Source organism: Palaemon carinicauda, chromosome 18 (assembly GCF_036898095.1).
Source record: "Palaemon carinicauda isolate YSFRI2023 chromosome 18, ASM3689809v2, whole genome shotgun sequence".
NCBI lineage: Eukaryota > Metazoa > Arthropoda > Malacostraca > Decapoda > Palaemonidae > Palaemon > Palaemon carinicauda.
Genome location: NC_090742.1, coordinates 63,529,037 through 63,543,232, shown reverse-complemented (window position 1 = coordinate 63,543,232; position 14,196 = coordinate 63,529,037). Strand labels below are relative to the sequence as shown.

At 44.2% G+C, this 14,196-nt stretch overlaps 1 protein-coding gene across 2 annotated transcripts in view; it reads right to left on the bottom strand.

The window, feature by feature from the left end:
• Nucleotides 1-14,196, bottom strand: part of LOC137657856 (putative ferric-chelate reductase 1 homolog) — a 185,742-nt gene that overhangs the window by 21,067 nt on the left and 150,479 nt on the right. For both annotated transcript variants that reach the window (XM_068392453.1, XM_068392454.1), the window contains exons 5-7: nt 12,522-12,622; nt 9,458-9,572; nt 7,890-7,985 (exon numbers count right to left, since the gene is read on the bottom strand). In XM_068392453.1, the coding sequence (XP_068248554.1) occupies nt 7,890-7,985; nt 9,458-9,572; nt 12,522-12,622 (312 nt within the window). The remainder of the gene's footprint in view (nt 1-7,889; nt 7,986-9,457; nt 9,573-12,521; nt 12,623-14,196) is intronic.

The following is a 14,196-nucleotide window of genomic DNA, read 5'->3' as shown; positions in this document are numbered from 1 at the left end:
ACATAGACCCTCCATAGTGCTATGGAGTCAGTTATCATCTGGTCGACATGAAGAGTCTCCACCCCTTCTTTAGGTACACCCTGTCCTCTCTTGGACTGCCTTAGCCCCCGGCCATTGCGGCCCCTGCTTAGGATGATAGATTCACCTCTATCATGGTGGTACCTTTTCCAGAGGTGTCTTGACTAGGCTAGTACAGCCTTGCCATCCCACCTCCATCTTTGGTGCTTGTCCCTTGCCGCCTCTACCCCGGCATCACCGCCGCTACGGGTGACTTCCTTATCCTTGCCGCCTTCCCCCGAGTGCCGGGGGATCGCCGCCGGCCGCCGGCTTACCGCCGTGGCCTCTCCATTCCCTCATAGCCTCGGCACACTGCCGACCCCTCCCGGAGTGCCGGCACTAGCAGCCGGCCCCCGGCCCCGGCTATGCTCCTTTATCCTTACCCCTGTCACCCTCCGACTGCCTCCGGCTGCCGGAACCGCCGCTCCTTGCCGGCAGCCGCCGCTACCGGCTGCCGCCACCCTGGCTTCTTTTGACCATAGAATGATCATTCTTGAATGCCAGAAACTCTGCTCGAGCGGCTTCCGGCGTGCCGGGGGTATGCCGGACCCGTCCGGAGGCGGCAAGATGCCTTGCATCCCTTCTCTCAGCTATCTTTACTAGCGATAGCTCCTAAAAACCGCACCTAGACGGCTTGTTAACGCAGACAAACTGGTACGGAATCGTACATTTTGTTCAGTTTTCACTCTGTCTTCTTGCGTGTTTCATCTTTCCAGCACGCTACGTGTGATTGGCACGTCTGGTTGCCGGAACCTTACTAGGATCTCATGATCCCCAGACTTTCTTGATAAGATTTCAAGCCCAGTCTATAATATGGTTATTCTAGATGGAATTCCCATTATCAAGACACCTTCCATGGAGGCCTACGGCCACCTGGGACTGTCCGATGCTACGGCAACCAGCCGGGCGGGTTACACGAGGCATGCGTCTGTCTCCTTTCACCCACCCTTCTGTGCATCACAATTAATTTAAGTTAATATTAACTTGTTAATAATTAACTTTATATACGAGCCATATTATGACTCTACAATACTCATCGTCTCTTTCCTTTTCAGGAGGAGTACGTCAGGTGTGACCACGACTTCTGCGCGGTCCGTCGGCCACACTTCTATGGACACACGGCGTGTAGGACACACGCCCCTTGTGCTCACAAGAGAGGGGATCTCAAATACTGGGGCCCCACCGCCTGTTCGGTCTACCAAGAATGCTTACAGAAAGCATTCTATGATTCTCCCTCAGCGGAGATTCGGGACACTGCTCGGGACAACCTACGCAAGTGGGTACGTGGCTTTCAGAAGAACGCCACTGGACCATACCTAGCCACAGAAGAAATGAGGTCTTTGCTGTTCCCAAAGGCCTCTCCAGACTCAGTGGTCCCAGTCGAACAGATCCCCGTAGTCCAGATTACAGTGGAACCTGATGTTGTCATGGCTCAGTCCATGAATGATTATCACCTGGATTCAGAACATGATGAACGCATGTCAGAGATCTCGGAGGACACCGAGAAAACCCTTATGGCCCAGGGTGAAGGGGAGGATGATGAAGAAGAGGACCGGGTTGTGTATACCGAGTCCGATAAGGAGGATGCCCCTCCCTCCATCCCCCCTCCTACTCCTACACCGACGGAAGTGTCTCTCCCGTCTACGTCCTCCACCACGACTCCTCTACCTACGGCACAGGATATGATTCGGCTCATTGAATCCGTGATGGAGCAGAAGCTCCAAGAAACTCACCAGATCATTCGGTCGATGGGAGGTTCCAAGGAATCTCGCAAAATCTCCATCAGGACCTCCCCACATGCTCGAGCGACAATCCGTGGCGATTCGCCGAGCATATGGTCATCGCTGACGACAAGATCTTCGTCAGCGATAAGATCGGTTCCATACCCCTGGAAGAAGGAGTTCTTCCCCCGCTTTGAGGCGTATCCGGACTGTTACGTCCGTCTACGTTCAGAACCATCCTCAAAGGAAGAGACCGAACCGAAGGAGAAAATAGTGTTCGATCTCTCGAAGGCCCAGGCTATGCTTGCCAAAGTGCTTAAGAGCAGAGGCTTTACCTGCTCTGGACTTCCGGCTCTGAGCAAGAAGTACCTCACCTACGTTGCGCCGATGAAGTGGTGATACCCTTCACGGAAAAGGCCTTCGCTGCCTGCTTTAAGGCTGTAGAAGAAGGGAAATCCTGCCCTGCATTGGAGGAATGCAGACCTTTCTCCGCAGTCACCCCGCCCGACACCAAACACTGGAAGGATGTGCAACACACCTTCGTGGTGGGCAAACTAGATCCTGACGTTGCTGGACGTCAGTTTAATGAGGACCTCCCCAAGCTAAACGATCACCTCCTTCGTAGGGAACAGGAAACGAAGGAGAGGCTGGCAACATCTCTCACTCTCCAGGTCCAGATGGACGTAATGGCTGGCGACACCAGAGTCCCTGACCATTACATGGTCCTTGCCAAATCTCATATGGCAACCTTAGTCAAGGATCTGTACCACTTCATGCGAGCTCGTAGAGCCTGCAGAGAATTCGTGTTCTCCAGTGCCACTGTCAGACACGAACCCCGGAAACTGATTTCCTCCAACATCTGGGGCAAGTACCTCTTCCCGTCTGATCTAGTGAAAGAGATCACAGACAAGGCCGCATCTGAGAACAGGAACCTTCTCAACAAATGGGGCATGTCTAGGAAGAGAAAGCCCTCTCAGGATGACGGTCCTCAACCTAAGAGGAAGCAGTCGAAGCATAGACCCCAGCAACGTCAGCACAGACGTCAGTTTCCGGCACCCGCTACTCCCCAAGTGGCCGCTCAGCCGCCACAGACCTTTCAGTTGGTCCCACAGCCGGTTTTGTCCTCATCACCGGCCTTCAACCCCGCCTTCGAGCAGCACTCCACTACCTTTCGTCCCAAAGGTAGAAGCTCAGGCAGGGGTTCCGGCAGAGATTCCTCTCGCCGGCCCTCCAGAGGCAGAGGAGGACAGGGAGCTAGCGGCCGAGGCAGCAAGTCCTCGGGACCCCAGAAGCAATGAAGTGCTTCCGGTGGGAGGAAGACTCCGCCACTTCCAGGATCGTTGGACCTTCGAATCCTGGGCACACAGCATCATCAAGAAAGGTCTAGGCTGGAGCTTGGCGCAACCACCCCCAACCTTCCAGCAATTCTTCCAACGTTCAACCCCCCTCCTGGAAGAATTTGTGCTAGACCTCTTGAACAAGAAGGTGATAAGAAGGGTGAAGTCCACAAGGTTCCAAGGGAGACTGTTTTGTGTCCCCAAGAAAGACTCAGACAGACTCAGAGTCATTCTGGACTTATCCCCCCTCAACGTATTCATATCGAACAACAAGTTCAAGATGCTGACTCTTCAACAGATCAGAACCCTCCTGCCTCGAGGGTCTTTCACGGTCTCGATAGACCTGGCGGACGCATTCTGGCACATACCAATGAACCATCACGCTTCCTCCTACCTTGGATTCCGACTCCAACGGAAAAGCTATGCCTTCCGGGCCATGCCCTTCGGACTAAACGTTGCCCCTCGGATATTCACAAAGCTAGCGGACGCAGTAGTACAACAGCTCCGCATCCGAAACGTCCAGGTGATGGCCTACCTCGACGACTGGCTAGTGTGGGCGCCCTCGCCCGAGGATTGTATAGAATCCTGCAGAAAAGTTACCCAGTTTCTCGAACACCTGGGATTCCAGATACACGCGAAAAAGTCTCGCCTATCTCCAGCTCAGAAGTTCCAATGGTTAGGCATCCACTGGAATCTTCAGTCACACCGCCTTTCCATTCCAGCAAAGAAAAGGAAGGAAATAGCAGGGTCTGTCAAGCGACTGTTAAAATCCAAACGGATCTCAAGACGCCAGCAGGAACAAGTTCTAGGCTCTCTACAGTTCGCCTCGATCACAAACCCAGTGCTTCGTGCACAGCTAAAGGATGCAGCGGGAGTCTGGAGACGTTCTGCATCCATCGCTCGAAGAGACCTCAAGAGACGGCTCCCAAGCAGACTTCGACTTCTTCTAAAGCCGTGGTCAGAAGCGAGGGCCCTAAAAAGGTCCCTTCCTCTCCAACACCCACCTCCATCTCTCAACATCCATACGGACGCTTCGTTGGAGGGTTGGGGAGGTCACTCCCACCAAAAACAGGCTCAAGGCACTTGGTATCCCCTATTCAAGACGTTTCACATCAACATCTTGGAGGCCATGGCGGTTCTTCTGACGCTGAAGAAACTCTCCCCGCCCCCGTCGATACACATTCGCCTGACCCTGGACAGCTCTGTGGTAGTGCGTTGTCTCAATCGCCAGGGCTCAAGATCGCCCAAGATAAATCAGGTGCTCCTGACAATCTTCCGTCTGGCAGAAAGGAAGAAATGGCACCTGTCTGCAGTTCACCTACAAGGATTCCGCAATGTGACAGCGGACGCTCTATCTCGGACAAACCCGATAGAGTCGGAATGGTCTCTAGACGCAAGATCATTCGCCTTCATCTCTCACCGAGTCCCAGAACTCCAGATCGACCTCTTCGCAACGAGCGACAACCATCAACTTCCTCGATATGTACGTACGAGGACCCCAAAGCGGAAGCGGTGGACGCCATGACCTTGGATTGGAACAGATGGGCCAAGATTTACCTGTTCCCTCCCACCAATCTTCTGCTGAAAGTCCTCTCCAAATTGAGAACCTTCAAAGGGACAGCAGCTCTAGTGGCTCCCAAGTGGCCCCGCAGCAACTGGTACCCCTTGATCCTGGAGATGCAGCCAACGCTGATCCCCCTCCCGGACCCAGTTCTCTCCCAGCAAATACAGAAGTCGACTGTCTTCGCTTCATCATCGAAAATCAAGGACCTTCATCTCATGATTTTCTCACCCTAGCCGCTAAGAAAAGGTTTGGGATTTCGAAGAAGAGTCTAGACTTCCTCGAGGAATACAAGACCGAATCCACGAGAAGGCAATACGAATCGTCTTGGAGGAAATGGGTCTCCTTCGTCAAGGCAAAGAACCCCTCGAAAATCACTATAGATTTTTGCATGTCCTTCTTCATTCACCTTCATGGACAAGGCTTGGCAGCCAACACGATTTCTACTTGCAAATCGGCCTTGACCAGATCTTTGTCATACGCCTTCCAAATAGATCTGTCTAGCGACATCTTCAACAAACTACCGAAGGCCTGTGCCCGTTTACGACCGGCACCCCCTCCGAGACCAATCACTTGGTCTCTAGACAAAGTTCTCCACTTCGCCTCCAACTTAGACTACGATTCATGCCCTCTTAAGGACCTGACTCAGAAAGTTATATTTCTCTTCGCTCTAGCTTCGGGAGCCCGAGTCAGCGAAATGGTGGCACTATCTAGAGAAGAGGGACATATCGTTTTCAACGATTCAGGAGACCTCTCCCTCTTCCCTGATCCGACGTTTCTCGCAAAGAATGAATTACCTACCAAACGATGGGGCCCGTGGAGGATATGCCCCTTGAAGGAAGATGCCTCTCTATGTCCAGTAGAGAGCCTTAAGGTCTATCTTCATAGAACTTCAAACTTTGGTGGAGGCCAACTCTTCAAAGGAGAAACATCGGGCAGCGACTTGTCACTGAAACAATTGAGAGCAAAAATCACCTACTTCATTCGCAGAGCGGATCCAGACAGTACACCCGCTGGTCATGATCCTAGGAAAGTCGCTTCGTCTCTGAATCTCTTTCAGAGTATGGATTTCGAAAGCCTCAAGAACTATACAGGCTGGAAATCCTCGCGTGTTTTCTTTAAACATTATGCGAAACAAGTGCACGAAGTGAAACATTTTGTGGTAGCCGCAGGTAGTGTTATGAAACCTGCTCTGAACTCTGCTTAGAACAGTGAGTTATTAGGGACTCTAACTCGTCGGGTGCCTATGTTGACCCTCAAGTGATACGTAGTGAAGCAGAAACCACCTTGTGTTTTCTTTAACTGTTCTTACCTCAGGTGAAATGTCATAGTAGATTACCACATGAGTGCTACATGCCACGTGCATGACGTGTGTTACATAAAGACTAACGTTCCGTAGAACGAGTGCCTACTAATACTTGATTCTTCCCTTTCAGACTCAAGAGCACGCCTTTATGACTATGTACATTTTTATCAATGTAAATGTTTTTTACTATTTATTGCATGACATGTATTGATTTACCTGCAATTATATAATAAAATGTCTATTTTATTACTTGTGCGTCTCCCTTGCTCCTTTCTTACTATGAAATATACTATTTGTCATAGTTTTATTACCCTTTATTCCTGGTTAAGGAAAATGCCAGGATTTACTGCGGGCATTTATTTATATAGAGCAAGTAAGTCTCCTTAGCGAATACTTACTCAATTATGAAGATGAGTCAACTCCATACACGAAGTGTTCAACCACCACTTCTTCAAGTTTGTTTCGACGCGAATACCAAATCGCTCTGACTTATCTTATGGATCTCATTGTTCCTTCAGCCTATATGAATAGCCTTCCCATGACCACTTTGATCTTAGCATAGCCCGTGGGGACTTCCATGCCAGGGGGGCAGGAAGGCAACTGCCTCACGGTAGCTCTAGTATAGACCACTATGCTTTCGGCTCAATGTTTTAGCACTCACTTATAAAGGGAAAAAGTCTACCACGATACACTAATTCTCTGGTACTCTTCCATCAGGACGCCATGGCTTGAGCCCAAAAAACGGATTTTGAGCGAAGCGAAAAATCTATTTTTGGGTGAGATAGCCATGGCGTCCTGATGGACCCACCCTGTCTGTTATCAGGTCCCGCCCTGCGCCGCTGTATCATGGTGATGAGCGAGCTCCAGACTTTCGGAATGAGGATGGACGTGACGTCATCAAAAGCAATGGCGTCCGTCTGTTTACATCGCGAGTACCGATATCGCCACATCTAGATTGGCTGCGGCTCAGCTCCCAGCCACTCCCTGTCCGCCATATTGAAGAGTTAACTCTGAATGGGTGCAGATAGCTATGTGGCACGTCTATACATGCGTGTCCCCTGTTGATACACGATGTCTTAAGGGGAAACCCTTAAGATACTCGCTCCAGAAGTTAGAATTCTGTGATAACCTGTGGTTTAATTCTCTGGGAAAATCCTAGTAGTGATTACCCAAGGAAGCTACCAAAAAGGAACCTTCCATCAGGACGCCATGGCTATCTCACCCAAAAATAGATTTTTCGCTTCGCTCAAAATCCGTTTTATAACGTGATAAGATAATTACTAAAAGCCCAAACACACTTCCGTCTAAGGGAAGGGTCGGCCATTTAAAAGTCAAAGAAAGTCCATACTCTCTTTGTCACCAAAAATTAAATCTATCCAAAACGAGTTCAAGATTTAAGATGAAGATAAAACACCTGCACTGCGAAAGCTCAAACCAAAATGAAGTACTTCACCAAATATGTTGAGAAAACTCCAGGTTCTACAGCGAGTAAAAGTACGTCTTGTCGACACGTCGACAGAGAAGAAATTGAGTCTTTGTTTACATCGAGAGAGTGGTATCTGGCCGACAGTTGGCGCTGGTGGGCACACCCGCAACCTGTATAGCGATCGCTGGCGAGTTTTTACTGTTTTTTTGTCTGTCGAGCAACAGAGTTGCAGCTATTATATATTCACCGGCTAAGTTAAATATTTAAAAATGCATATTAGTACAGTATTTGACAATAAGTATTTTGAATTTTTTTAATTTTTTTTATGAAGTCCCACATGGGCAGTATTACAACAATCCTATGTGATATTACAGTAAAGGAACTTGTAATTTGTGTTACAATACCAGTTGAAATAAAGAAAATAAAATGTATTTCAGCAATTCTCTCCAACAATGAAAACACTGTACAGTACATTACTTACATCAGTCAGTATTTCATTGGATTTTCCCGAATTGAACCCCATGAGCACATCAACCTGCCCGTTAGTTGAAGTACAGGCCATTACACTGTCCTTTCCCTGAAATAATTAAGCAATATTATATAATAACGAGAGTTCATTTGTATTTGGAAGTGAGTTATATGACAGTTGCTTGGGAAAATTACAAAAAGAGTTTAACATAGCAATGTGTAAGAAATCTTTTTTGGGGGAAAATTACATAAAAAGTTTAACATAGCAATGTGTAAGAAATCTTTATTTGGGGGAAAATTACATAAAAAGTTTAACATAGCAATGTGTAAGAAATCTTTTTTGGGGAAAATTACATAAAAAGTTTAACATAGCAATGTGTAAGAAATCTTTTTGGGGGAAAATTACATAAAAAGTTTAACATAGCAATGTGTAAGAAATCTTTTTGGGGGGAAAATTACATAAAAAGTTTAACATAGCAATGTGTAAGAAATCTTTTTTGGGGAAAATTACATAAAAAGTTTAACATAGCAATGTGTAAGAAATCTTTTTTTGGAAGGTCAACCAAATTCCACACTTTTGGGTTTTACGGGCTGCCTAAGGCAAGAGCCCGTGTCTTACATAATGGTAAGGCAATCTGACACACACACTTTTGGGCAAATGCCATATTGTAAATACAGCATAAGAAATATAGTAATCTATTTGGAGGCTATCTATAAACTTTCATTGACATGAATACAATGAGTGTGTTATCATTTGGCTACTATTGCACAAAACATATGCCCAATAGTGTTAGGAGAGAGAAAGAAATGGCTAAACGAGGACTATACGGGCTGTAATGAGGAGATGGAATAAATGAACGGGAAATAAAAGCTGATAGCATTAACAGTTTAACTGGTGCTTAAGGCACAGTTCACATTCAACCTCAATTATATTTCACCACTGTCTAGGGCAGAGGTTCCCAACCTGGGGGACATTTGAAGCTACCAGGGGGGAAATAATTACACTACCTACTAACTACAAAAAGGATCAGGTGATAAAGCTAGCCCTGATATTGATACACTGGTGCACAAGAAGCAGCCTCAACCTTCTCACTAATTCAATTTTGAAGTAGAAGAATAAACAAAAGTCCTTTTATTTTGCTACTAGCCGCTCTCCATATACTGATAAACAAATAGTTACAGAGTAAAATGGATAGAGAGCGGTTAGTAACAACTAACCTCATAGCTCTATGGCTATGCGGTTAGTTGTTATTAACAGCTCTCTATCCATTTTACTCTGTAACTATTTGTTTATCAGTATATTTGTATAATGAAAAAATAAATTAATAAGTCGTCACAGTGTGTTTTAACTACTCTTTCCCTCATACACATGAAGGGGGAAATCTAGAGGGTTGCCCTGGGTGCAGGGGGGAAATGACAGGAAAAAGGTTGGGAACCGCTGGTCTAGGGCAATTAAAGGACAAAATTAGCTATGCTTTCTATTAAATTCTTTAAAAACAAAATCTAGTACATGAATACGTGGCAGAAATTATGATTTCATTTAATGTTATGTTTCTTTAAGTAATCAGAAATGTCTCTCACCATTTTTTGATCATCAGAGAGTCCAATTGCAACATAGGCGTCGTTTGCTGCATCTCCCATGATTTCAAACTTATATCCTGAAGAAACTTTGGCGTAGGTTGCCAGCATCTGACAACTGAAAAACACAGAATGAGATAAAAAATGAGAGAAAAGGTGTGGCAAAATTGTTAATTTTTACATCAACAGCTTCCACAATCATGGTGCCCTAACGAACCTGACCTGAAAACCTGTTACAGTACACAAAATTATTTTACCATCTCTGTTTTGTGGTCCAAAAGAAGGATTCTATTAGGCAATCTTCTCTTCAACCTAAAATTTAAACTTTATGTACAAAATTTAAGCCTAGTTTTATTTTGATAGAACATTGCAATTGCTAATTATAGGTACTGTTGTTTCATTTAGTGCACCCAAAAGATTTTAGTCAGGATATTTTACTGATAACTATAACTGATTGATAGTACAGTACTCTTCATATAAAAGTACTGCATGATGCATTATGAAGAGACTAAATGTAGCCAAGCAAACGAAAGGCCTTTTTATTAGTTAACCAGGCTATTTGGAACTTTCCAACCCTTAACCCCCATGGGTTGTTTTTTTTCAAGCACATTTTGCAGTATATTTTTTTTAAATTGCTCTAACAGGTTGGTCTCATTCTCTTGAAAAATGCCTGAAGTTTCTCAAAAAAATTATCAAAAATATGCAAAAAAAAAAATGTAAATAGCAGTTTTTTTGCAAGGACGTACCGGTACGTCCATGGGGTTAAAGGGATGAGTTTTGTGAAACGTACCAGTACGTCCTTTGGGGGTAAAAGGGTTAACTTTCTTTATACAGTAACCTCAAGAAACAGTATATTGCGAGGAGGGTGATGGAAATGGAGGTATAGGGAACGAGAAGGAGAGGGAGATCAAAGTGAAGGTGAATGGATTGTATCAAGGATGATCTTCAATCAAAGGGATAAACCGGTGATGAAGTGTGGGACAGAGGTAAATGGAGAAAGCTGGTCAAAAACATTGACCCCACATAAAAGTGGGAAAAGATGCAGACAAAGAAGAAGAAGTAACCTGGTGTATCAGACACCCCATCCCCCTTTAACAATTTTCAGCACAAGCGTATATACTGTATGAAAATATCTCTCAAGTTACAAGAATGGAAATATACTGTATAAAAATATCTGAACAAGACAGTCAGGATATCATTATCATTATTATTATTATTACTTGCTAAGCTACAAGCCTAGTTGGAAAAGCAGGATGCTATAGGTCCAGGGGCTCCAACAGGGAAAATAGCCCAGTGAGGAATGGAAACAATGAAATAGGAGAAGTAATTAAAAATCAAAGTAAAATATTTTAAGAACAGTAACAACAGTAAATTAATATTTCATATATAAGCTATAAAAACTTTGACAAAATAAGAGGAGAAATAAGATAGAATAGTGTGCCTGAGTGTACCCTCAAGCAAGAGAACTACCCAAGACAGTGGAAGACCATGGTACAGAGGCTATGGCACTACCCAAGACTAGAGAATAATGGTTTGATTTTGGAGTATCCTCCATGAAAAGCTGCTACTCCCAAGTTCATAGTTATATGATATTACAGTGGAGAACAAGGATCCCACCTAAGGTTCTGCCAGATCAAGGGAAGTTACTATAAAACCAGAAACAGAAAGATGGTAATGTATACATACATACATATACCAAGGCACTTCCCCCAATTTTGGGGGGTAGCCAACATCAACAAATGAAACAAAACAAAAAAAGGAGACCTCTACTCTCTACGTTCCTCCAGCCTAACAAGGGACTCAACCGAGTTCAGATGGTACTGCTAGGGTGTCACAGCCCACCCTCCCACATTATCCACCACAGATGAAATGTATACCGGTAATGTATACCAGTTGAAATATCTTTTCTCTTAAAAAGAAAGTGAAAATACTTCACAGCAGTTCCAGTAAGCCCTGCTCCCTCCTCCGGTCGCCTTGGTGACCGCGGAGGTAGCAGCAGTGGGGGATTCGGCGTATGAAATTTCATTTGTGGTAGATAATGTGGGAGGGTGGGCTGTGGCACCCTAGGAGTACAAGCCAAACTCGGCTGAATTCCTCGTCAGGCTGGGAGGAGTGGAGAGAGGAAAAGTCCCCTTTTGTTCCTTTGTTTGAAGTCGGCTAACTCCCAAAATTCGGGGAAGTGCCTTGGTAAATACATAGACTTTACAGCACTCTTATTGCAAAGTTATGACAAATAACTGTACGGAAAATGGTTGTTCCTCTTGTAGTACAGTACTGTACAACCTTTTATGCAGCACCTCTAGAGCAGTGGTTCCCAACCTGGGAGAAATTTCCCCCTGGGGGGAAATTTGAAGCTTCCAGGGGGGAAATAATTACACTACCAACTAACTAAAACGAGCGGAAAATGTACGTGTGACAATTTGTTGTTAGCCATTCTATTCTGATATGATCATATCAGTTCTCACTGACATGATATTCAAGGGGAGAATTTGGGTGTCATGCCCATTTCTGAGGCAAGCGAGTGGGCATGAGGGCTGGGCGGGGCATGAAGGGGGAAATATGGATGGTTAAACTGGGTGCCGGGGGGAAATGACAAAAAAAAAGGTTGGGAACCACTGCTCTAGAGTCAAATTATACAATGTAATTGTTCAGTGGCTACTTTCCTCTTGGTAAGGGTAGAAGAGACTCTTTAGCTATGGTAAGCAGCTCTTCTAGGAGAAGGACACTCCAAAATCAAACCATTGTTCTCTAGTCTTGGGTAGTGCTATAGCCTCTGTACCATGGCCTTCCACTGTCTTGGGTTAGAGTTCTCTTGCTTGAGGGTACACTCAAGCACACTGTTCTATCTAGTTTCTCTTTCTCTTGTTTTGTTGAAGTTTTTATTGTTTATATAGGAAATATTTATTTTAATGTTGTTACTATTCTTAAAATATTTTATTTTCCCTTGTTTCCTTTCCTCACTGAGCTATTTTCCCTGTTGGGGCCCCTGGGCTTATAGCATCCTGCTTTTCCAACTAGGGTTGTAGCTTAGCATTTAATAATAATAATAATAAATGTTACAACTCACTTTTCAGCATCTATGCATCCAGATGGAAAGCCAAAGCAGCCTTTGTTGACCCTGCAGCCGAGGTAAATGTTCTGCATGGTGTTCTGCAAACTTGCAACCTCCTGTATAAAGGCAAGGATACAATGTCATTTCACATTTCATGGCTGTGCTTATAGCAATGTATTAACTACCCTTCCGCCCCTCCCATTTACCATCAGGAACTGTTATCAACTGCTATGTTAAAAGAAGCATTGGATTTCAATTAGCTAAAATTAAAGTTAAGAAAATGTCTATGTGATAATATACTAAGAAAGCCAAGACGATATTTGAAATAAAGTGAAAGAAGGGTTTACACTGCAAATCTACACATAGAAATGTGCAGAATCTTAGATTTTACATGGATCAACATATGTAAACATTACGAAGAGACAGGCTTGAAGTAAAAGTTTATAATAAATTCTTTAAGGATAAAATCATAAATATATATATAATGTGCAATTTGTGCCTATCAGTAATAAAAAAGCCTACTAAATGTGCCCATCAGTAATAAGTAGTAGGCTACAGTATATAATGGTGATCCACTCAGTGCCTGAAATTAAAATGTTACAAATCATTTGACTGTGCAATTATGATTCAATAAAGAATAACTATACTGTAATAAGATTTTTAAAATTTGAATAAGAGAAATTCTTAATAAAGTAAATATGAGCAAAAGATATGAGGCATTTTTGGGCTCAAGCCATGACGTCCTGATGGAAGGTTCCTTCAGTAGCTTCCTAGGGTAGCTACTGAAGAAATCTTCCATCAGGACGTCATGGCTATCTCACCCAAAAATAGATTTTTCGCTTCGCTCAAAATCCGTTTATTAAGAATCTAAACAGCATGAATATATTTGATGATTTGTAACAAACAATACCAAGAACAGATTAAATATTTTACCAACATTTTTAATTTGATGTTTAAGTGATTTTGTTGAATACAAATAAGACATTTTTTTATTTTAAAAGAGCACAAGTCATGGACAGTCATGTATTAAGATATGTCTTTTGTCAAACAGGGCATTAACAAGGAAGAGAATCATACAATAAATATGTACAGTATACTGTATATATCAACATCAACCACACAACCACACACTTCCATTCTATACACACCGAACATGCACCAAGGGTCTCCCTCCACCACGGAAATATTTTCTATCTTAGCTATCCAAAAATACGACTGATTTTACTACTGCGTCATACTTCTCAACCACCAAACGAGCGGATGCGACTGGGTCCAGAACAAAATCTTTAACATGCTCCACCCACAATCCTCATGATTGGCTGCCACATTCTCACATAATAATAAAAGGGATTTTGACGAAGGAAAAATCTATTTCTGGGAAGAGGCCTGTGACGCCCGGTGAAAAGGTCCTTCTTTACACACAGAGGAACAGTGAGATAAATGTTTATTTGCAAGTGAAGCGAGCCATTGTATAGCAGAAACCATACTAGGAATGTGATACAAATTACAGGTAATTATGATATCTTAACAGTGACCCACATGGCTGGTGTGCGCAGCACATCCACATACCGCTTCCAAGCACAGAGGAGCAGTGAGATAATGTTTCGTTTGCAAGTGAAGCGAGTTACAGTGGAGCAAACACCACTTGAGTGGTGGTCAATTACGATGCATGTGGGCTGAAAATGTTAAA